We start from the raw sequence: 26,092 nt of genomic DNA, 5'->3' as shown, positions 1-26,092 counted from the left end.
TGGGCAGAGTAATTTATATAAGGGCCTGATCAATAGATTAATTGATAAAGAAAACATCATTAGCTGCAGCCCTAATTGTTATAAAAGGAGACTAAGATCCTGAGTGACAAATGTGTCATGGCAGAAATTTTGGCAACACTGAGAAGAGGATGATGATATCCAACCCCCTTTACTTTATTGTGTCTTATGTTACAACTTAAAACGAGTAAAGCTGTAAAACAAGTTGGAGCTAGGATATGAAAGAAGGAAGTAAGTAAAATATACAGTACATTTCTCTGAATAGATTTATCAACAGAAGAAGTCATAAAATTGCATGCAAGCTCAGCAAACTCCAGTTTCCTGTCTGGTTCTTGTACCTCTTAAGATAGGCCAACAGCCATAGAATATAATTTCATTAGACAAACCCTTTTGTTCTCCCTTCTGTTAATTCTACTGATATATAAAGATTTGCCAAGCGCAAGGCTGATTACCTTCTTCTTCGGTGGAGGAGTGTTGGATATTAAACTAGTTCTTATTTTTTGTAATTAATTTTTAAAAATAAATTTTCTGTCATGGCCACATTCATAAAATACATAAAATGACTACTGTTTTGCATGGTTTAGTCTATTACTACAAAACACACACCATTCTTCAGTCAGGGCTGCAGACCATTTCAAAAGATACTTGTTTTTTGATGTTTAATGTGTTTTTTCTATTTTCCAGCATCTATGTATTACAGAAGTTGCTTCCTGCAAGGTAAATAAAAAGCTAAATAAATAGTATAGTTTGCTTTGTGAAACGGTCAGCAGTGAAATAAACAAGATAATTAACCTAAAACAACTAGTAAATATAGGTTAGCTCTAAGCTTTTATTTTGAAAGCAAACAAATTAAACAGGAAGACATGTTTGATGTCCGTTGGTCTGGCGGATGTTGTGAACGGTGGTAGCTATAAAGCGTCTTCTACAGGACTTGGTAATATCTTCACTTTTACAGGCAAGAATACAGTCGACATGGCTTCCACGGTGCCAATTAAGGTAATAAACTAAACCATGATGTTATGTTTTAAACCTTACTCGTTGCACATTGTGTGTTTGAACACGCTGACAGAGGGAAATCAATGAGAAAGCATAGCTAGGTAATTTCACGCCAGATGTGCAGCTGTGACAAACGTAAAGTGCGGGAAAAAGCTCTTAGATGTTAGCATCGTTTTAGCGAAGCTGTACTTACAGTCTGCAGGCTTTAAAGTAAATGGCGATAGCTGGAAACAGACAAGCTAACATTGGCAGGCTAACTGGAAGGCTTCTCTCTCTGTATGTGTGTGTGTGTGGTGTGGTACTGTTTAAACAGCTAAAGGTGAACAATTTCTGGTTCTGTTGCTGTGAAACGTGTTCACCCTGTAGCTTTGACCCACTGCATCGTGACAGATATCAGCATGCTGTCAAACACTGGTGAAAGAAGTATCCAAGTCCTTAAGTTAAGGAGAAGTAGCAAAGACACACTGAAAACTTTATAGAACTACAAGTATTATCAGCAAAATGTGCTTAGCTGCAATTGAAAATGATCATTTTTCAAGCAGATTGGCCTTTGTCCATGTTATATTGTCATTCACTCAGTTGCCAGTTTATTAGGTACAACCACTTGAAACAAATGCAGTGTTCCTCTTGTTTTCCTAAACCTCACTAACACTCCAAGAGTTCAGGTAGGTTGATAATGAAAATAATCGTTTGGTGTAACCCTACAATATTTGCCTCTGAAATGTAGTGATGCTTAAGTATATGTACAGTACTTGATTAAATAGACTTACCTGCTGTTGACTACAAACACAGCAAACACAGGCAGCTTTCTCCCTTAGAGGCAAATAACAGCAACAAGTCTTGTCATCAGAGGAGTTTGCTAATTGGAAATTAAATAGTGACTGATTTGAATGTGTGCCCATATAGTTTGAAACACTACTTTTTTTTTTTCTTTTTTTTTTGTTGCTATTTTGTGTTTTCATCCTTGCCCTAATTTCCCTATTGTGTAAAACACATTATGAAAAGTTTTGTCAGGTAAAATGTATTGGTCAGATATTATTTCTTAGTCTGTTGATGACATTTTTCATTTTTTTTTTTTGTCTAGATTGGAATTATTGGTGGTTCAGGCCTTGATGATCCAGATATCTTGGAGGGAAGGACTGAACGTTATGTTGATACACCATACGGAAAGGTAAGTGAATTTGTGGACCAAAGTTTCTTTAAAACGGCTCAATTAATGGAGCAGCTCTACTGGCATTTAAGCCAGTAATATAGTTCCTTACAGCACTGTTTTATGTATAATTTGATTGTCCTGCTATTCTTGAACAGCCATCTGATGCCCTGATACTGGGGAAAATAAAAAACGTGGAATGTGTGCTCCTTGCAAGGTAAGAAAGGTTGTTGGGATTACTTTACTTTAAGATGGGAATTGTTTTCCCTGTTAGCACCATCTAGTGGAAAAATTTTGCACTTATTAAATATACTGGAGAATATGCTCTGTTTGCATCTCACAGAACATTTCAATCCATTTTAAAATGAGGTTCATGTTTGTGTCCATATATTTTTAATAATCAGTAGATACATTTTTAGAATTCTGTAGTTTAATTGTCAGTGTAAACCATGTATATCTTGATTACTGCTTTTTCTACTCCTTAGGCATGGGAGACAACACACCATAATGCCATCCAATGTAAATTACCAGGCCAATATTTGGGCACTGAGAGAAGAGGGCTGTACACATCTGTTGGTTACCACGGCTTGTGGCTCACTCCGGGAAGAGATTCAGCCAGGAGACATTGTCATCATAGATCAATTCATTGACAGGTGAGTGTGACATGACCACATTAGCAGGTTATTGTTCAGATGTTTGTTTTTTCTTCCATTTTCTCCCAGGACTAAGATACTCTAAACAGGATAGATATGTTGGCCAAAAGGAAAAGGAATAGGAAGAGGAAAGAAAAGAATAGAATGAGGTTCACAGGGGATTTGGACAGTTCTTTTATTTTATTATTATACAAAAAAAGTCTTTGTTTTCAAAATGTCATAAATCAATTCACATGTACTTTTTTATCGTGAGCTTTTTTGCTCTCCGGTACCTGGCATAACTTGAAAGGAGGTTCTTTTTAAATGAGGTACTAAAAGCAAAAGGTACAGGCAGAGTTGGTACAAGGGCTGTCATTTTTTTATTTGTAATTGAAACATTTGTTTGTGTGTGTGTGGTTATATTCAAACCGTAATGTTTGAATTCAAGTGCGACAGACAGTTTGAAGTAGTTTGCCTTGTAATCCATCAGAAGGCGCTCTAAAACTTCAGTATCAACTTGACCCATGGCATGCCCTGTTGACCCCTCGAGAATGATGTTATGTTGTTTTAGTACAATATCAAGCAAAGCCATCCTGAGACAGTCATGACAACAAAGCATCTGAGAAGCAGTGTGTGGAAGTATTTTGGGTTCTAGGCCATTGATGGCAAAGTAACTAACAAAGAGAAGGTTGTTTGTTGACTTTGTCAAAGTATCTGTCTTGCACTACAACCACAACAAATCTGTGGACTCGCCTGCTAGCTTGCCACCCAAGTTAGAAAGCGGAGGCACCTCAGACTATAAACTCGTCTGACTGCCAAGTATTTGGCACAGTCGCCTTCAGCAGGCCTCTTAGCACAAACTTGTAGAATGCTGTCAATTAATTTGAGCGAATTCCGTGTCTTGTCAAATTTATTTGAACTTGATGATTTTTTACAAACAGTGACAGTCCTAGTTGGTACCCTTACCAACTCCTCATTGAAAGAAGGTTCATTGAGACAAAGCTCCGTTATTCCTGAAAAACCCTTTCGTCGTGCATGTGGAAGTGCCTTTGGTTTTCCGTAGAATGAAAGAAGCTGTGAAACGATCTGCTAAAATGGCCTGGACACAATGCCTGGTACTTCCTAAGTGGTGATAAATAAGTGGATTGTGGTGATATTACAAGCAGACTATTGTCCTCAATTAATATCACAGGTGTCTTTTAATCTTATAATTAGCCATTCACCGTATTTAAATGGAGAAAAGTCTTCATTGTGCTGTATCATTGTGCGCACCACACTGAACATGGACAGGAGAAAGAAAAGAAGAGTTGTCTGAGGAGATGAGGAAGAAAATGTTTGACCAATATCGGGGCCGTAGTGAACCTCCCGGGATGTGGCCACTAGAGGAAGATTACTCACAGGTTGAACAGAGGGATTAACCTGATGTGCCAGATGGTTTGTTACACAGAATTGTCTGAGAAGGCTTTGTTGTAAAATGTAGGCGCTTCCAAAAATGATTTGGCAGGTGATAGATGAACCATCTGTCTATCATATGATGTAGGAAGAGAAGGCCAAAGAGGAAGCACAACGCAACAACAAACCGCAGTCTGAGGAGATTTGAAAGCTAGTTAGCCTGTCGGTAGACAATTCTTGCCATCGTTTGTAAGGAAAATCTGCACATAAATTCATAAACTCTTACTAGTACCACAACTGCTGCTTCCCTGCAGTTGCCATAGTTCCTTGCTCATAGGACAGTGATTAGCTTCGAGCCTGGGGTGACATGCAGAGGTTGCAGAGATTTTGCCATCTCCTAATGGCTATTTCCAGCACGATAATGCACCATGTTACAAAACAAAAGTCATCTCAAACTGCCTCCATGAGCCTGACAATGAGTGCAGTGTACTTCAGCGACCTCCCCAGTCACCAGATCTGAATCCAATAGAACACTTTAGGATGTGGTAGAACAGGAGATTGGCAGCATGAATGTGCAGCTGAAAAAACTGCAGAAATTATGTGACGCAGTCCTGTCAGCATGGACCTGAATTCCATAGCAATGTGGAGTCCATGCCATGAAAAATTGATTTACTTACTTAGTAATACTTGGTAATTTAATTAATTAATAATTACTAATTAAAGTGAAGCATCATCCAAAAGCCAGAGCAGCTATCTTTGGATGTGGGGCAGAAAATAGTCATCATTTTCAGGAGGAATTACTATATAGTGGGAGTAGGTAATAATTATTATGTAACAATTGTACAAGAGGTTTACTGTACAACAACTCAAGCATCTTCCCACAAATCTCACTGACAAGGTTCCTGTTACTGTGTGACAAGAGTGTCCAGATAGCTGAGTGAGGATTGGGGAAGGATTTGACTCGCCCTGTTTGACACATTTGTCAAAGCCAATATTTGTTTACTATCCTGTACAGTGGGAAAAAACTGTTAACCTCTGTTTGATATTTTGTTGAGCTCTCAAGTGTCAGTTTGCTTAGGGCTTTGGTGAGAATTAAAAATGTAGTCACTGTGACATTCCACCTATGGGAACGGTTAACACTAATATGCTGGCAGAGCGCTGTGGAGCACAAACTACAGAGATATTTTTGTTAACAGTTGTAGTTCCTTACTGCCTGTCCATATTCTATTTAGTGTATCGCTTTCTGGCCTATGAGCCATCAGTTCTCATTCATTCATTTTACTGAGCTATTATCCACCATCATCTGTTAGAAGCTGTGATGTTGAGCTTTTTTCATATAAGTTTGTTTTTAATCATTCAGGTTTGAAAATGAATTGATTTAGTGTAAGTAATAATTATTGATGCTGTTATTGCCTAATTACTTAAACCAGCTATAATTGGTATTTTCATAATAATGTATCAAATGAAAATGTGACAGAGAATTATTGTTAATCATTGTTTAGCTGTCCGACCTGCAACTTAACGGTTTCAGTTAATTCTTACTGCTCTGTCATTTTTAGCTATAGCAGACAGCTGTTTTCAGTGAAGAACTTCTTATTTTTATTTTTTTTATTTTTTTTGCTGCCATCAAGTGGCAAAAAAAGGTCTGTCATTGGAGGTTTAAGTTAATGTTGGGTTGACCACAAATTTAGCAGGTAGACTGATTACTGTGTAATGAATACCTCATTGTGTTCATGTCTTCAGTCAAAATACAACCATCAGAAATACTCCTATATTTCTACACTCATTCAAAGCTTTCTAGTGATCCCAGCACATGAATGCAGCTGGTATTCTGTCTCAGTGGCTCAGATTGCAGTAGGTGATTATGAATACTTCCTTAAAGTTAAAAACTCTGGTAAACCTGAGATTATCCTTCTATGAGAACGCATTCTTTCTCAGCAGTATCTGACCTCAAGGCTCATAAGTATGTTACGTGTAGTGTACAAAGAGCATGACACTGTGTGAGTGTTGTGTTGTCTCTGTTGGCTGATTGCACAAATTCCATTCAATAACTCAATATGTGTATGTGAGGGGTGCTGTTTAAATGGGGTGGCTTACTTGTTACCAGTGATTTGGCATACAATTGGTCGAACTGAGATTGAATTGACTAGTAAACTGCCTTCCCATAGTCGTGTCACACTTGTACACAAGTTTATCACGTTGCCTGTGGCTTTGCTTGCCTGTGTTAGTGAAGCCAGTGAATAGCCTGACTACCAGTATCAAGCACAGACACGATCTATTTATCAGAAATGAGGAAGTTGCTTGCTGGGACCTGCTCAGACTTGTCCCGCAACATGTGACGGCTTGTTTCTGAAGGCTTCACTTTATTGATGCCAAAACTGTTGTCATGACCTCAGCTTACTTGTTTTCTGTGGCTTCAAACCAAGCACTTGGTTGTTACATATGTAAGTTAGTGCTACTGGCACTTGTCGAGTGTTAAGCTTTACAGTCTCACATAGGCCTTAAAATGCCTTTTGTACTGAGGTTCCAAATCCTCTTTGTTTGACCTTGTGATTTAGATTCTTTTGTTTTCATTTTCACTTGGCTTTGTACTATTTATATATTATTTAAAAAAAAAAAAAAAAAGAAAAATGCTGAAATTCCTCATACCGATCAAGTCACATCTCATTGCTGACATTTAGTTGATCTGTTTTTCATGGCATCTATATTTAAAAATGTCAACAGAATAATGTATATTGAAATCCTCAGATAACTCGAAGCAGCCCTGGGCTAATTGCTAGATAAATCAAAAATGACCTTATCTAGTGAAGTGCTTATTTGTTCTGCCTCATCTTAAAAAAGACAAACTCTTTCTCTAACTTCTTAACTTAAATATTATAGTGACCGGATTTTATTCTTTCATAAACAACATACACATAGCACCTTTTGTCAAAATATCCTCAAAACAAAGACAGGACTGAAGGAGAACTGAATAATGTCCTTTTTTACAAACTACAGTCAAAGGAAATAAAGTCTGAATAATGCTGTGATTTCCCAAAGCTTGTAGGTATTTCACATAACAAGCTGTACCTACTTGATGAGATAGAGTGGATGTTGGAGGATTTGCAGTGCGTATCTAATGTGTAGGTGTCCGTAGCACATGCTTTTTACATTTTAGGAATAATTTTAAATATTTGTATATAAGTGTAGGCTGTGGGAGCCATTCTTTACAACTGTGATTCTGAAATGACACTGCTAATGAAATGCCAGGCCACGATAATTTGCCCTATATAGCATGAACAAGCATTGTACTCAACTCTTGGTTTATCCCCCACATTAGTGTTATTGATTTTTCAGCAGGGTGGAGCTGCAGCTTGCTGAAAATAGTGAAGTACTTTAGTCAAACAGTGCCAGGGTTATGAGTAAGAGATAGGGTTGGGCAACAATTTAACAGATTACTGTCGATGGTGAGATGCATATTTTGGATGTCTGAGATAATTGTTATGACTTGCTAATCTCAGGGAAAATATAAGCAATACAAAGTTGCCATGAATCAGCACTACTAAGAAATCTATTTTTTTGATTACCCTATTTTATAATGACCTACAGTATATACCTTGATACAACTGTACCCTCATAGAATTCAGTGTTTACAAATTAAGCTGCAGGCTGGCACAGAAACTGCGATATTCTCAGGTCAGTGGGCTAAGTGAGTCAGTCTCTTGTGTACTCCTGAGCTGCCTCAATAAAGAGATGGGGGGAGGCAGACTGGCGCTGTGCCTGGTGGAACCCCACTGACTCAGCAGAGCTGGAAACTGGAGGAAAGTTGTCGGCATGAAGATGGAGAGCAGGGTGCTGCCATTCTCTAAATGCTTTTATAGTCCTGGATAGCTGTGAAAGGACTATTCATAACATTTTAAATAGGTTGATAATAGCCACTGTGGTAAATCTAGTTATCACTAACACTGGCTGTTTAGAAATTATGATTATGATACAGAATAGAGAATACTATGACTTTGCTGCTTGGTTCATGATATCATTAGTGTTCATGTTGACTATATTTCCAATAATTTTTAAATTTAAAAATTAATTTTAAATTTAATTTTAAAATAATTTGTTTAAGTGTTTGTTAAACCTTTCTACTCATTTAGCGTTTTTAGATGTTGATGCCTATTTTCTTTTCTTTTCGTTTTTTCAACTTCCATTACAAAGCAAATGAAACTAAATCATTACTTTATATGGATTTGGGTAATTTGCAACAACTGAACCCAAGAGCATATGTAGTTTGCCTGGGTTGCCTTGACACTAACTTTTTGGTACTTCCTGTTTGCCTCTTTTTGCCAGGACTACCAAGAGAGCTCAGACGCTGTATGACGGACAGGCCTCCAGTCCTCCAGGAGTGTGTCACATCCCCATGGCTGAGCCTTTCTGCAACAGGACCAGAGAGGTGAGTCCATGAATACCTGTACGTGTATCCCATTTCATAGATGTCACTTCCTGAACTGCCTGAACTTAGGTTTGTTTATTCTAAAAATAAACTTTTTTATCTATCTCATTTTTTTTCTTATTACCCAAAAAAACATTAAAATGGTGTATTTAACAGGAAAAAAGTTTAAATTACAAATGGTAGTTAAGTTACTAAGAAATACATACAACATTTTATGGCAAAAGTATGTATCATTTGGGTTTAATTGTGTCAAAAATGGTATACAATGAGACATTCATGAGATGTAGTTACAGTTCTTGAACTTGAAGTATTGTTTTAGATTTAGGTAATTCTGTCTTTAAACCAATCAAAATGTGATAACAGGATAAAAAGGATAAAGGATAAACAGGATTAATTTCATGTTTTTAAACTTTGAAACGCTTAGCCATTTATAAATAAAATGTATAAACAGGTTAAATATTTTATGTCATATAAAACAGATTTATTAATATTCTTTTGGCTTGTTTTTTCTGACTATTTTATTATTACCATGATGATTATCATGTACATTTTTTTACTACCATAGTATTGCAAAGTATTTTTAAATCTTAATTATAAAAATGAAATAAAATTGTACCAACTGTGAGATTGCTATTGACCTGCAGTTTCTTTCAACTTCCAGTTTGTTTATGTTAAACAGTATTTGTTAGTCATAAAAAGTCCACAAAAACCATCTTGTGTTAAGGGCAGTCCTGTTTCTAGAATAAATACTTGCTTATCTGAAAACGGCCTACAGAACAGCAGATACCACATGGCATAGCAGGTGGTGATTTATTGCTTCAACACCACAGTCTAGAAAATGAGTTAAATAGCTATCGAAACCATGTTAACAGTCTCCCTTTCATTAGCTTAATGGGGACAGTTATTAGCTCTTCCATCATGGTGCAGGTTTTGGTGGAGGTGGCGCGGAGCCTGGGCGTCAAGTGCCACGTGCGTGGGACTATGCTGACTATCGAGGGGCCCCGCTTTTCCTCGCGGGCAGAGAGCCTGATGTTCCGCCAGTGGGGAGCTGACGTCATCAATATGACCACCGTGCCAGAGGTGGTCCTCGCCAAGGAGGCTGGCTTGTGCTATGCCAGCATTGCCATGGCAACAGACTACGATTGTTGGAAGGAACATGAGGAGGCGGTGAGTGGCAGGCTGGAGGTCCTAACAGCCAGTTTTGGTACTACAGCGTTTCTAGTGGTTTGATGCATTTTGTGTGAGTCACTGTTGGCCATGGGTGATGCACAGTTGGGTGACATTACATTCTTCCTGATCTTTGTTTGTTTTAGTGTACAACAACCACTATCAAATTTTTGATTAATTTTTTACGAATTATCATCATACTGTATTTACATCTTTCTTTTTTACCTTAAGCTTACCATCTCTGGATAACTTCTAGGTAAAAGCTATTGGCAGGGTACCAGGATGCTAATAATGTTAACTAAACATGGCCTTTATTATTTATCAGCTGTATATGTCATCTTAAGGCAGGTCATTTGGTTTTCTACTTTATCTTTAATAAGTGATCACCCAACTTTCCAGATGGAGTACTGCAAACTGATTCCAAACCTCTGAATCACTGCCCACATCTTTGTTTTTTCTCAGTTTAAACTTCAGTTAAAACTGAGCCAATGACAATTTCGTGGGCAGAATTAAGAATGGGGGCATGATCCTTCTGTACTGGAGCCAGAAAAATTGCGACAGAAAAATGAACAAAGTACTGGTGACTTCTCCAAAGTACCATAAGGGATAATGGATAATAGATCCAGATTTATTTACCCCATTCTCTCTACATGCACAGCTGATTTTCTAAACTGTTTGGTATGAAGTGGACTGGCCGCAGATTTACAGTGATTACCAACCGAGGGTTCAGGAACCCTTCAGGCCCTCAAGGACATAACCTGACTACAAAAATAAATTCCTTCAGATAAACTTGTGCTGTGTCATTAAAATGCACAGGTGTGGATTACTTGTGCCAAGCTGCGCAATAAAACAATTATTGCACAATTTAATGCTGTCCTCCCATGTCAGCTTTGAGCTAGTAAAGGTTATGATATGATTGCAACACAGCACATCTAGGTAATAAGCACAGGTTTCATAGATAAGAATGATGCCAGCCAGATAGTCATGGCTACAAAACATATAGCAGACTCAAAGTCTATTTACTATGAGCAAAACAAAACTTAGACATTTTCTTTGGTTCCTGTATTAGGGCTCATTATTTTATTTTTTATTTTTCTGAAAACAAACAAAAAAATAATCAATCTGGTATTTTATTGTTTTTGAATATAAAAAAATGTCTTGAGGTATTTATTTTACCTGCTTAGAGGGACTCCAGTGCTTTGATGCATACAGTAATAAGTAGGTTGTTTAGAAACTGCAGTGATCAGCTCAGTTTTTTCCACAGAACATGCTAGTATTTGATAACTTTAATTTTATTGATTTATATTAAGGTACCTATTGTCTTTATGTGGTGATTTGTATATTGTTCCAGAATATTTAACAAAAAAAACATAAATTTTTGTTCAAAATAACAAAAATAAACTTGTCCTGTACAAAGTTGAACTCTTTGCCTTCCCCTTTGCAGCTGATTGGCAGAGGACTGTTGAACTGTAGGTGGGAACGAAAGAGCATTTATAATTGTAAAGAGTTTCAATTACTTGAAATACAATGTTGAACTTTCTGCATTATTTAAAGATACACATCACTAAAACTTCTTAATATTATAAAGAACAGAGTGTTTCTAGATCACATATTGTTTACTTCTATTAGTCTGATAGAATTCCCACAGAGGTTTTTGCCATTTGTGCTACATAATACAGACTACAGTGTCTGTGGCTTCTTATGGCTTCTGAGTGACCTACTCTCTGTCAGACACTCTGGATATTGCAGTTGATATTTACTGTGTGTGGGCGAGTTTTGGCTTATTTGTCACTGATCCAGCCCAACTCACAACTCCACTTCCGAGTTCCTGCAGCTGACCTCTTCCCCCTCCTGTTGCAGAACGCTCGCCACATCCTTCCGCCCCCCCCTCTCTGTTCACTGCCCAGCCTCATAACACCCTGGCACGACGCCCCTCGCTTAACCCCCCCCCCCCCCCCCAAAGGGAGCTTGCCTGCCAGCCTCCGGTGGAAGCCCTGCCAGAGGAGGCTGACTCACACTGAGTCATCAGCTTCACTGTCTTCTTCCAGGCAAACACCACAAAAACATGAACCAAGTCACTGAGTGTGACATGAAAACAAAGCAAGGGAAAGCAAAGGGAAGGGTTAATGAAGGATACAGGCGATAAACCTGAGCACAGGACGGAAACAATGTTGTAACTTACTGTAATGTGCACTGTACGTCTGGCTGAGTAATTATATAAGAATTATTTGCAAGATGTTATCACATAACTTCATGCTGCACACATGAATATTCCTGACTGACTGTACAAGGCCTCAGTTTCTGCATGTGACTAAAGCAGACGAATAAGCATGCGCGTCTTGATTTTTATTTCCCCATTCTTAGTGGTAGTGGTAGAGGTGCTAGTCATGTGAATAATGTGATGATTGTCAGTATCATGGACATAGCTGGTGAAATGGCTGAAGACTAATGAGTCACTGGTGTACAGCTGGATTTGAGAAAAATAATAATCTGCTCTTCACATCTGCACTATGTTGTTAAATTTGTGTGGCTTACTGACAGATCCTGTGGTGACAGTGATTTGAATGAACTCTTTGGCTTCCACCTGTATGATTAAACCTTAGTGTCCAAGTTTAAGATGTTACTTAACTTGACGTGTTGGATGTGCATTGCAGTGTGTTTGTGTTATCTTGAGTAGAAATTCAAGGTGGACTGATGATTCAATATTATAATGAATCAATGTTTAGTGAAGTTTTAAGTGATGATATGATGTATCATCATTTTTACAAATTTCTGTTGTTCACTAGTCAAAGTTTTATCCCTTTCAGGAAACCCCCATGTAATCTCCATTTAGATAATAATTATGTTCTATATATATATAATCAGCAAACCCCATGAAAAGATCAAAAACAGCAATAGCTTGAGCTTATTAATAAGTGTTTCCTTATATGTATTTGGGTGTAGCCAAATATAAAAAGACCTCCATTGTGGTCCAGTTTATTAAAAACACATGAATGAGCCACACCATTTGACTAGGTGACATGTTCTTTGATTATGATGATGATGATGGTTCCTGCTGCAAATACTCAATGTGTATTGATCCACTGTGGAAAAAAGTCCCCGAACAAATAAATGCTGTTTGTCATATGGGTACTGTAGCGTTTAGTAGCTGAATTAAGGTAATTATTAAGGTATTATTTTTAAAAACTAAAGGTACGTATTAACCCATTTCAAAGATTTAAGTCTTGAGTACACAGTGGTCTTGTGGCCACTGACCAACTTAGGAATTAAAAAAGTATTGACAAATTTAGCACATCGTTGGTTTTTGTTGATCACAACAAATATATAGTATAGAATATAACCATCTTTATCCTTGAAAGTAATCAAAAGCAATATATGTAGAAAATGGTATAAACACATCCGATAATGTAATCACAGCAGCAGCTCTGATTTCAAAGGATGTTGCTGCCAGAAATGCCCATTGAGATCTTTTGATTCCATTCAATATTTTTCACAGTGCAAACATTCTCCTTAGCACAAATGAGGAAGGCTACATGTCTCAATACATTATTGGGACATAAAAAGTGACTTTGACTCAAGCAAGTGATATTTGCATTGTTGTAAGTGATTCTTATCACAGGGCAGTTGTTTTTCTTCTTCTGTCGTAGGTCTGTGTTGACAATGTAATGAAGACGATGAAGGAGAACGCCAACAAAGCCAGCAGTATTCTGCTGACTGCAATACCCCAGATTAGTCAGATGGATTGGGCTCAGACGATGAAGACCTTGAAAGTAAGTTGTCAGCTTTATGATAAATCATTTCCACTCAGCAAGTCTTTTGGAGAAGTTGAGAAGGAGGGCCTGTTTACCCTCTATTTGCCTATCCTGAACTGGTATCTCCTTTTATAATGTCTTCCATTTCAATGCACCACCTCTTAAACTTTGTTTCACAAATGAGTAATCAAACCATCTGGAGCGTGACCACTTTCAAAACACTATGTGTTTGTGAAGGTGATTATAACCATGAGGTCTAAAAGCCTGACGTAAACAATGACAGTTACCTCCATCTGTGAGGCTAGCTCAGGCACTCTCATTATGTTGCTTTGCAACTTCACCACCATAAAACATACAGTAATGCATATTACTGTCTTAACTCTGGATACTTGGTAATAAATATATTACATACACAATAATCAACATGTATTCATTGCACATTTGAAAAATGCTCAAAGATGTGAAACCACATGACTAATGTAGTGAGTGTTTTTACACTGGGTGCAGCCTTTAAATACATTTGCAACAATAGTTTTGATCATGCTTGAAGTACTTTTTGCAGTAAGGTAAGTAGTGCAATTTCTATTCAGACCTTATCTTTGTTTATTGGAAACACTTAAACTTTGGAAAAAGTGTAGCATTAAATCTCCGTAATATTTTATGTGTTGTACTATAATTTTGGTAATGATGACAGACACATCAGGTGTGATTCAACTTAAAACAAAGTTTATAATTATGTCCTTTTGCTTTTTTCTTATACTTTCAAAGAAAATTAACTGAACTCCTGGAAACTTTTGGCCTCAGTACCCTGAAACAAACAAAGCTAGACAAATTTCACATGAGCTAAACCTAGTCATTGTCGCTGTATATATCTGAGACGTAAATACGGGGAAAAAACGGTTTTGTTCCTTCTGTTACAGTCAATGGCACAATCTTCAGTAATGTTACCAAAACACTAAGGGTGTAGAAAACAATAAAGTAGAAAAGGATACGGATTCCAGACACCACCCGCACCGACTCCGACACGGACAACAGACTCAACTCTGCCTGTGGATTTGTCATCAGTGAATCACAAGAAAGTGCCTCACATAAATAATGCATGTGCTGTGTCTTCAGCTGAAGTTTCAGTGTTTTTTCTTGACTCAGAATACTCATAGAAAACTCCCCTCTTTGTAGTGATGAACACGTCACCCCTTTTCTCTGGAAAACGTACAATCCGGTCACATGTTTATGTACAAAACATTTCAAAAGATTAACAATAGATTTTAAATCTTCTTACAATTATACTTGATATTTTTTGTGGATTTATATTTTTTGTGGTCTGTAAACGTTTCAAATTCATATATTTGTTGCCAGTAAACCATCGGTGTCTTTATTGCTGTTTATGCAAGATATAATAAAAATGCTTTGCAAGTTTAGCACATGAATAGTTTGTTACTGCCTTAGTCATTACTAATATTATACTTTTAAAGGTTGAATATGATGTCTTGAACCTATTCACTACTTGAGTGATTACTTCAGTGATAACTTGCATACACTTCGGCAAAATGTAGTCGGGATACAAATCATGTTTCTATCTTTGCTTATCCGTGCATATTTTTATATTCAGTGAAATACTTCAGTTTTATTTGTTCTTCATGACTATTTTATGTGCTTCATGAGTCAAAACTGAACAGCATTGCATTTGTATATCATCTGCATGGCACGTGCTAACCTTTCCAGCTATCACTAGATCAGTCTTTGGAATACTTCTGAAAAATATATACTGACTGCATTTACTGACACAGGTGAGTCCACATTTAGGCACACCTAAAATGTTTGATATACTGTAAGCTTCATTATCATCATATTAAGAAATAAGCATTTTTGTAGGAGTGCTGGGCCCTCTAGCACCACTCATGTTAGATGACTGTCATTTTTTTTTTCTTCTCTGCATTTACTATAACTGAAACTCAACACTGCACAGTGGAAATATTTAGTCTGGTATTTTCTGTTTGTTGCCTTGTCTCAACATTATGAACATATTATGCAGCATAAATTGAATAAATGAGAGTACAGAGATTTGGCTATTCAAAGACCTGAGATCATGTTCTGAAATTGTTGGTGAACATGTTAAAATCCCAAAGCAATTTAAACTGATTACAAGTGTCTCTCCATTAGCAATTTATTTCTCACATACAATATGTTAAGTGAAATGCAGGGTGGCATGCTCTTGAGCCTGTGCAAAAAAGTGTGTAATAAAGAATAAGAGTTAAAAATAAGAATTAGGAAAAAAAGTTATGTCAAAAATAATGTAATGGTGTACACAGGATGTATCCACCAGAATAGCCAGTTCAGATTGAGCATGAATGTTTTCTGGAAATAATATTTTCCATTGATTTCATTATATAAACAGCCTCCTGTTTGACATATGATGGACTGACTTTGACTGATTTTACTGTTGTTACAAAAACGATTTGCCGTGTTAAACTATCAGGCCTGACCCAGACAGGAAGTCAAACTCCACCACAACAGACAGAACAGCACTGTTAATGGCCTTCATGGCTTTTGGGGGTTTTGTGTCTTGTCAAATCTCGTGTTGGCTGCATAAAGCCATAAAGATGGCTAATCTAAGCTAATGTTTAACTCCAGAAAAAGGTAGCTACAAACCGTAGCTTATTTCATGAATTATGTGCAAAATCATTTTTTTCTGTACCATATTCTTACTATACTCCAAGGTAATCATGCATTAGACATTAACTCCTAATAGCAACCCATCCTTTGTGCAATTGTAACCTGACATCCTTTGTGTAGAAAGGTACTTTTTATACTTAATTATGTTAAAATCCAGTTGTTCATCTCTGTACCTTACAGAAAAGTCAACAAACTTCTGTCGAATAAATTCTATGCAGTAAAATGTTAAAAATGTGTAGAAGCATGTTTTATCGCCACATGAATTGAAAATCGCCTCAAACTTCTCAGTGAAAATAAATGAATAAATAAATAAATGATTGCATCAGCCTTGATCTGATTGGTGTGTTTAACAATGAAGTCACCTGATGCCAGCTTCAGTTTAACAGGATAAGGAGCCTTCAGCCGATATCTATTAAGCAGTGTAAGGGGAAAGCATTTGTTCTGTATCTGATCATGTATGTAAATATTTCTAAAATTCTGGTCAGCAAAAGCAAATCAAAGGAGAAGCCATCTAACCAACAAAAGTTAGAAATTTCACACAGTTTAACTCCCAACTGAATTCAAATACAAACTGAAATAATCATAGCTGGATTCTTTCTTTCTCTTTTTTTTTTTTTTTAATTTTCTGGTACCTAAACCAGTCATTCCCACATTATGTGAAGCATAGCCAGATGACTTTTTTCTTCTAATCTACCTCCTTCCTTAAAAGACTTAGAATAAATCTTAAGAGGTGACATTTTATTAAAGTGCATAATATCCAAGATCTGGTTATAATTTTTACAAACAGGAAAAGGGACTTCATTGTCTCTGCAGCGTAGCATGCTTCATGCTTACAGAATAGTTCATCAGTAAGACACTAATGTTCAAACGTGCAAAACATTTTCAATGTCTTTTGGTTAAATATTTGACATGGAAAGCTCTACTTAAATTTCGGTAACCACATTAGATTTATGACAAAAACGAACCACAATCCTTTAAAAATACAATACTGTAAAAACACTAGCCTACACTGATGGTTTTCTTATTGGTTTATGGGAAATTTTGAACAATGCAACGGAAGTTAAAAGTGAAATAAAATGTGTTAACGTCGCTGTAAACCACGGAGCTGAATACCCTGAATAGCATTTAGACCGTTATAACAATATTGTACTTATCTCACGTTGTTTGTCATATCAGCGACCCCGTGCCAATAGATAACCCTGATTTCGTTAAAAAATAAAATAATTATGTCTTTTCAGCTAAAAACAAACAAATAAATAAAGATGTATTTTGCAGCAGAGCAGTCGGTGTGTAATTTAGGCTGCAGGCCTCTTCAGGCCCCATTTCTCTGAGCTCTACGTCCCCATTCAGAGCAAGTGGCAGGAAATAAGAATCTCACAGCATCATAGAGGGTTTTAGAGAGACTCCAGGAAAGCGACCACATCTTCATGGCCGTTCGCTCGGGCTAAATCAATAGGCCGACAGTTTGTATTGTCCCTCGCCTGCGGGTCAGCCAGGTATTCCACCAAGAGCCGCACAGTGTCCACAAAGCCCGTCCTGGCCGCGTCATGCAGCGGGGTGGTCCCGGTGCTTGTGTCCGCCACGTTGGGATCCGCTCCGTACTTCAGTAACACCTTAGCCACCGGTGTGCTCCCCATCATCATCACCTTCATAAAAATATAACTGTGTGTTAGAGATCCAACTCTGATTCATTTGATTTTCATACACCTATAAAACATAAAGAACAAAGGCACAAATGTCTCAGGAGAGCATAAAGACCAGATCATGGATATTTGACTTGCAATAAAATAAAACACACTCACCCAATAATTATTTTTACTCTGTTTTCACGCATTTATTATTTATTATCAGTGGCTATTTGTGGTTTTTGCGTAAATGTGGTAAATCACATTATTAAGACCTCCCATTTAGAACAACTGTGAACTTATGCTCCGGATAAAAGGCTTGTAAAGTGATTTAAAAAGGCACAGAACAAGGTTAAAATATTGTCCCACATGAACTACAATTTACTTAATCTGAACCAATATGTTTGAGTGGAAATGTGGAAATGTGGGAATGAGGATGCAATGCGAAAATTAGGACCAGCATCACACAGTTCGACGACTAGTATGACTTGCGCAGCAGGCTTTTAAAGGCTCGTTACAACTTTAGTTTCGTTTTCTTTAATCTTCAAGAGACATTATATTTTATCAAACTGACTTGAAAGGAAAGGAGAGTTGTGGGTTTCCTCAGTACAGTACAAGCGTGATCACCACAAGACACAGGCGCTTCGTCTATATTTTGAGATGCCGCAGCCTTTAAAAAAAAGTAAAACAGTTAGGCTTTGGTTTAGGATGATATAAGTCGGAAGAAGGTGTTCATTTATTGCTGTAATAGCCCATTTTAGAGAGAAAGAACAGGATTAGTCTCATGGATGAGTGCTTTTTTGTGTGTGTGAATTGTGAGTCAGTTACGAAGAAATGAAAGCATTGTTATGATAAGAATATTTTCTATTTTTAACGTGAACATAATACTCCTGAGCTGGTCCTCACCTATAGTTACAGCATTTAGATGTACCTATCGTTTATGGCCTTAAAATTAAAAACAATACAGAGTGAAAATGAATAGTAATCCAAAGTCGCAACATTCAATGTCAATTTAAATTGTTGAGAAATGTAAAGGTTCCATTAAAAACGTGTAGTTTTGATTAATTTAGATTGATGAGAAATTTGAACGCATTAACTCTAGAGGAAAAAAGTTTTTATTCGAAAGATATGAGGCCGAAGTTTGGTCGTTACAGTTTACAAGAACTCGCGCGTCATTTCTGAGATGCGTTGCCTTTTCAAAAGAAAAAAAAAATAGTTAAAACAAAAAAAAAAAAAAAAAAAAATATATATATATATATATGTATCTAAACTCGCCTGGTTGAAAATTCCTTCCCTGGCGACACTACTGGTTGTCATTTGAAGAGGTTAATGTTCATGAAACACGCTGAAGTGTAAGGTAAAAGGTGCTGTTATGAAGCTGAGGAAGTGCTCGTCTGGTGACACTGACCTGTAGAGCGGTTCGTCCAAAACAGTTCACCCCGTTAACTTGTGCTCCTTCCTGCAGAAGATACTCCACATCTGCCGTGTTTCCCTTCGCTGCGGCTGTTGCCAGCTCATCCACGAGAGTCATTGTTGTCTCCAGAAATCTGCAGCGATAACCTCCGTGACAGATAATGCTTTGACAGGTAGCTTGGTGTCTTGATGCTTATTGGAGGAAAAGGAACTGCTAAAAATAAAAATAAAAAATAAAAAAATAAAAAAAACACGCCACAGAACGCGTGTTGAATAATCACGGCTCGGTGTTGTTGTGTGGCGGGTTGGTCCTCAACCGTGCCGGTCAGTTTGTCCGAGCCTCCAGTCGTCTCGGTAGATTCAGTGAGAGGCGCATTGCCAGCCGTTCGGTCGGTGTGTGTCTGGGCTTGCCTGTGTTTTGAATGGGTGACGTCATCGTCTGTTGCTGCAGTGGCGCGATCGTGCGCATGCGCTGCTGCAACTGGTGTTTGACAGCAGAGGCACCACATTTTGTTTCACCTACTGCGCCTACCCCTGAAGGGTATGTGTCTCCGCAGAGCTGCGAGATGACAAAATCACAACTATATCAAAGTGTTTTTGGTGTTTAGTAATTTAACATAAAAACGCGACTGCCAGTGAAGGAAATTAACAAGGTAGGCTACAACTATAGTAGGCTATAACTTATTAAAGTACAATTTTGAGATACAGTGCTTGCACTTCATTTTAGCATTTCCTTTCTCTGCTACTTTATACGCCCATTTAATTTCAAAGGGAATTATTCTACTTTTTACTATTCTACATTTTCTGGAAAACTTTAGTATTTTGCAGATTCAGATTAATAATAAAAAACAGAATCAACAAATAAATTGTTATTAGGTTAAGACAAGGCGTGGGAAATTTCCAAGTTATCCAGCAGTATATAAAGTAATTAGAATGAGCTCCACCTTAACCAACTACAACATTAAAGTGATGTACACTTTAATAAATCAATAAATAGGCTAATCTAATAGCACATCATTTTGAAATGGGCGGTTTAGCCTACGTTTTGTACTTTAAGTATATTATGATGCTAATGCAAAATGTAAAATCTCTAATGCAGGACTTTTGTAACAGAGTATCTATACACTGTTTTACTGCTACTTTTTCCTAAGAAAAGCATCTGAATACTTCCTCTACCACTGGTGATTGCACATGTATGTTAAGGGTACTGCGACCAATCTGGAGTTCCCAAAATTCAATCTTAACCCTGGAAACAGCAGCTGAATAAACAATCTCACCTAATGTCATTTAATAGCAGTTCTAGATCTTTGGATTCATTTTGTTATCTTCATCAGCAGATGGAGTTTGCTCAGTTGCCATGGAACAGATGTTCAAATTTGCTTTTTTTTTCACTGAACTTTGATCCATGATTAGCAAGAATTCCTTACAGTGCTCAGAAAAAATAGAAATTTGAGCATCTACAGTTTTATGGCAACTGAGCAAACTCCCATCAGTTGATGAAGATCAGAACAGCAACCAAGTAGACCATTGGGTGAGATTGTTTTGTCATCTGTAAATGATTTGTTTAAGTCGATGAAGTGTGACAACTGTAAGGAGAGCAGTAGGTCTATTAATTATTGACTTTCATTGCAAAATGACAGGATAATACGACAACCAAAATTATATGGGGGGGGGGCAATCACAAGAGCATGTGTTGATGGCGGCATCTTTTTTTGTAGGTAGTGGTGATGAAATATGAGCAAGAAAGCTTCAGAAGTACATCCATGATTTTGAAGGCTTATCCAGCACCAATACAGTAGGCAACAAGTGGCAAAGTTGAAAAAAAAAATATTGACATGAAAATCAGTGCTTTAGGTAGTGAAGCAGATCCTGTCTTAAGGCCCTTATTATATCAGTTGTGCTCAGTGTGTCATATTCATATACAAAAAGCTTGGAGCTTTTGGGGGCCCTGGGAGTCCTGGGACTGTGGGCCAGTTGGACAGTCTGCTTGGTTGATAATCCAGACTCTTTGTCTTCTCTGAAATTTTGGAAATATACAAAACATTAAACAAAATTCTGAAAAATATGATAGATGTGTTTTAGGTCATTCTGTGACAAAGTGGAACAAACAAGAATAAAAATTGGGTCTGTTTGCTGAGCAGATAAAATAGATTTTTAATAGGATGCTGTTTTTGACAGCTGATTTGTGGTAACGAAGTAGAGGAGCGGATTCATCATGGCAATAGATGCCTTTCACTAAATTATTGGAATGCCTGTCTGTCTCCAAGATGGAGGGGGCAACAGTTATTGTGTGTAAAGCACTGGCTGCTATATGTGTTAATGTTTAAGCAATATAGGGGCAAAAGTAATAAATGTGTGTTAGCGAGTCAACTGTAATGTAATGCTTCTCATTTGTTTAACCTCCTTAACCACTGCTGTCAATTACGGAGGAGACAACCACACAAACTCTGTATGCAAGGCCTTTGTTAGGAATGTCAGTAAATGGAATGTGTGCTGTGTGAGGTGAGGATAGATAGACTGATTGTTTGTCATAGATGGAATAATGGTTATGCCACTATATCAAAATAAGATACATCACGTTTGCCATCAGTTTGACCAATAGATGACACAGGACTGTTAAACTGGAAGTTTAGTCTCTTGAATGTGATTCATGGCAACTGTCAATTGCTGCTGTCAAGTTTCATGCCATGTGTCATCTTATTTTTGCAAAATGCACTGAGACAAAAGGCACAACAAGCTGACAAACTCCTCAGCTCATGATTTCTTAGGAATAGGGGTGATAGTCTTATGATTAGACATATGAGTGTGATTCTGGTTTGATGTTGATTATTCAGCATGGCTGTGGGCAGCTGAATAGTTCCTGATTTTATTCTTTGTATATGTAGTGTTGAGCGATGTTGCATTCAGAGTGTCACATAACCACACATATTAAAACAGAAAATTGAACAACTTGAGCAGGGAATCAGCCATCGTCCAAACCTTCAACTACTTCAGTTACTGAGGTCAATAACATGAATATGAATTTTTTTTTAAAAATTGAAAACAAAACAGGAACTATCTGAAGTGCAACAACTGTAGAGCACTGACACTGAAGAAAAAAGACAACTAAACTCTAAACTAAATACTTCTACATCTGCATGTGTAGAAGTAAAAACCTACTTTTGACAACATATATTAAACTCTTAAAGGCTCCTTTTTTATTTTGTTTTTACCAGTGATGGAAGAAGTAATCAGATCCTTTACATAGGTAAAAGTAGTCATACAGTGATGTAGAAATACCCTATCACAACTAAAGGCTCTGTAATCAAAGGCATACAGGTATCAGATTAAGATTATTATTATGATGCAGTACTGCTTAAACAACTTGTTAATGTTAAAGCTGGTCAAGATGGAGCTAATTTTTAACTAGGCTACTGTACAGATGTTGTACACTGGATGCTGGGTAGTTAACACTAAATACTAAGTTATCATTTAGTATGTAAAGTTTTAATCTGTAAAGTGATTATAGCTATAAAATAAATGCAAAGTAAAAAGTATACTGTTTCCACTAAAGTATCATAAAATGGAAATACTCATGTAAGTAAGTGAGTGTGAGGGCTATGAAATGATTGATTATCACATGACTTCCCTCATCAGCAGCAAGCTGCTTTGATATAATTTCAGAAGTAGTTTCGGCTATAGGAGTGTTAGGTCATACATTATACTAAATTCAGTAGTAAAGGTGGTGCGTGGCAATAGTTTTGATTTTCACTTTATCTGTATAATTGTGAGAAGACCTGTGTGGAATGTGTGTTTGTCTCGGGGTTCACAACTTGTGTGGGTGGAGGTGTGTTGGTTTGGAAGTCCCCAGTGTGCGCATGCATGTGTATCTGTGCGTGTTTGTGCGTGTGTGTGTGTGTGTGTTTCGTATGAGAAAAAAGGGCTTTGTGAGAGATTACAGATGCTATGGCTTATGCCTTTTATGTTCTGTTTCGTATGTTAAGTATGGAAAAGTAAACAGGTCACAGTTTTACACAGTATAACAGGGGACAATTAAAGCTTGCTTTTAATAACAACCAAGGACATGCCATCAAACATGTCTTCCTCAGTGGTTTTTCTTTGTAGGGCTTGACTTCGTGACATCAGTGCTTTTGGAACGTTCTTTTGGTCAGAAAAATGCTTCAGGAAGAAAGGAAAGAAGAAAGCCTCCTCTTCATTGCTAAATTTAGCAGCTTAGTTTGGAGGAAAGTGGTCAATAGTAATGTGGGTATCATTGTAATCTGTATAACTCTGCAATTTAGTCAGTTACATACCTCAGTAAGCAGTCGGATGCTCAATGTTTTGATGTTACAGCATATGGCTCCTGAGAATGAATGAATGAATGAATGAAACTTTTGCTTGGATTTGGTAGTTTACTTTATATTTTTTTTATTTCTTATTATTCACACTTCACTCTGTGCCATATTGGGCTTTGCATATCAAGACTTTGGTGCTGTGCGAAGCACTGTCCTCGACAGCTGAGAAGGGGAATACCTACGCTCTGATTCCCAGTGAATGAAATCACCTCCTGCTGACTGTTCATTTGAAATCCCCCTTTTACTACTTGTTTTAAATGGCTGTATTGTCTGCTCTTTTTATTGATAAACAAATTTAATACTCGGAACTTCACAGATTTACACAAATGCAGTTGTTCTAATTACAGGCATTGCCACTAAATTTAGTTTAAAATGCATAATTTGCTGTGACAGAACTATACGCCCTATGGAAAGAACACATTCATTTCTGTAAGACGTGGCGGTTTTTCTTCTTCAGTTTAATCTTTCTCTGTCATTTCCACATCAAAGAGAAGGCTTGTGGATACAGGAAAATGGTATTTCTTTATAAAGTACATTGAATAATTCAAGTCAAATAGTTCAGTATAAGTTGAAATGTCATATTTCGGCCTCTTCAAAGCAGCCTTATGTAAACAAATTTAGCAAAACGATGAGAAGTATGACTTTAACTGTCATTCTTCACCTTGGTTTTGCCTCCACCCAGTGGTATCTGCAGCCACTTTGGAGCTAGTTTTCAACAAGTCATGTAGAAACACACTTCTGTTGTTAGCCCCTCATTGCTGGAAAGCAATTCTACACGATATGTGGTATTTCATCGTGCTGTGCTGAGTAGAGGCCCTGCCCTACTTACACTGTCCTTTCACATTGTTCTATTTTTAATTGCATCTGCTTGATGTTATCTGTGTCCTATCCTTCTCCGAATCAAATTGATTCGTATAAACTGTTTTCACACCTGTGCTGTATCTGTGATCGTCAGGTTAAATTGCACAACATTTCAATGAAGCAGTGTGTTATGGTTCAGTGTGACTCATGTATCCTGAGAAGACCTACACACTGATCCAGCCCTCCCTCCACTATTTGCAGACTGCACATTACATCAAAGGCACATCACAAACTGTGACTTAGGCTAAACACACACAATTCAGTATACTGTATTGCTGATAAAGGCCTTTGTTATGTTGGCATTTTGGCTTTGAAGTCCTCTTGTTAGGACACTTACCATGAGCAGAGGGATAACAGCCAGACAGAGGGAGGGTTTTGTTTTATACTTGAGGTTACTTTTTAATACTCTCATAATCAATCCATTCATTCACGCAGCTAGTCTGGAATTCTTTCTTCTTTGCTCATCTTGCACATTTGCTAAAGCTGAGTAGAGCACTGTGCTGAACAGAAATTAATGTATTAATTGTTTCCTCAGCAATTTATATTTACAATGCTCTATTGCTATTCGTAGTTATCTGATGGCGTAGACCAACGAAAATAGTTTATCTAAGAGGACGTGACCTCATACGTAGATCAGTGGGTGCTTTGTATTGCTTTTTTCAGGCCAGTTTGACCTTGGTGTGATTTTTTTTTAACCTCAACCTTGTTGAGTTTTGACAATGTTTGAGTTTCAAACAGTTTTTATTGTGCGGCAGAGGTGACACATTTCCACTGGCTACTGCTCACGATCAGAGAGGTTTCATACTAAATGCAATTTTATGTAAAGGACAAGTATTTACAACCATAAGCTTGTCTTATATTTAATAGTAACACCACAGCAGATTAGATTGAAAGGCCTCCTGGCAAATCATTCTCTAACCAGACTGGTGCCATTCTGTGAAAAATTTCTCTGAATGCAAATCTGGTTATCTACCCACAGTGTGCTATTTTGCGTTTGTGATACATTACATTTTAATTTAGGCTGTCTAAATCTGAATAGGAGTTTCAGTGCATGCTTAAGATTTTTATCACGATAATTTAAAGAAATGCTTGCATACTTTATGGCATATCATCTTGATAATTCAGTTTATGCTGAGTGTAAATGACAGTGACACATTTACTATCCACTGGAGGCTATATCTGCTATATTTTAAAATACATTTTCCTGCATCTGTTGTGCTCATTTAGGCACTAAATGTCAAGCGCGATGGAAAGGTTATTTGGCCTTTTTGTAAATGCTGAATCACACTCTCATCGTAACTGAAGTGGTTTCACTTTTCTGTAAACAACTGCAATTTAACATGTTCTTACTAATTTGGTGTAAGACGATGGCGTGATACCTTACTTCTTAATGTCTCCGATGGTTGGCTGGACATGTGTTTTCACTTCTAACAAAAATAAACCTGTTATTATCATGTTCATGAAAGCTGAAAGCTAGTTTTTAGTGGTATCTATTGAAATGGCTTCTGGTCTTGTGTTCTTAAATATAAAAAAAGTATTGACAGTTTTATAATATATATTTATTAGTAGTCTTCACACCCATACAGTGTGTGTGGTGTTTGCTTGTCAAACACGGAAAGCACAGTAAATCCCAGTGTTTGTGTGTGAGCAGGG

General features: G+C 37.2%; 2 protein-coding genes across 2 annotated transcripts; one reads left to right on the top strand and one right to left on the bottom strand.

Annotated features, from left to right (window-relative positions):
• Positions 1–910: 910 nt before the first annotated feature.
• mtap (methylthioadenosine phosphorylase) lies at positions 911–14,951 on the top strand. Its single transcript, XM_022765408.1, has 8 exons — positions 911–1,014; positions 2,099–2,185; positions 2,323–2,381; positions 2,650–2,817; positions 8,512–8,614; positions 9,542–9,781; positions 13,429–13,551; positions 14,454–14,951. The coding sequence occupies exons 1-8, from the start codon at positions 991–993 to the stop codon at positions 14,490–14,492; spliced, it is 843 nt and encodes a 280-aa protein (XP_022621129.1). The 5' UTR covers positions 911–990; the 3' UTR covers positions 14,493–14,951.
• Positions 14,952–16,858: 1,907 nt separating this feature from the next.
• Positions 16,859–19,632, bottom strand: LOC111236603 (cyclin-dependent kinase 4 inhibitor D-like). Its single transcript, XM_022765406.1, has 2 exons — positions 19,240–19,632; positions 16,859–17,852 (listed from the first exon to the last, which is right to left on the bottom strand). The coding sequence occupies exons 1-2, from the start codon at positions 19,360–19,362 to the stop codon at positions 17,601–17,603; spliced, it is 375 nt and encodes a 124-aa protein (XP_022621127.1). The 5' UTR covers positions 19,363–19,632; the 3' UTR covers positions 16,859–17,600.
• Positions 19,633–26,092: the final 6,460 nt, after the last annotated feature.

This window comes from Seriola dumerili, unplaced genomic scaffold, assembly GCF_002260705.1.
Source record: "Seriola dumerili isolate Sdu_G_001 unplaced genomic scaffold, Sdu_1.0 BDQW01000686.1, whole genome shotgun sequence".
Classification (NCBI taxonomy): Eukaryota; Metazoa; Chordata; class Actinopteri; order Carangiformes; family Carangidae; genus Seriola; species Seriola dumerili.
The sequence above is the reverse complement of the archived record's forward strand: the minus strand, read 5'-3'. Positions and strand labels throughout refer to the sequence as shown.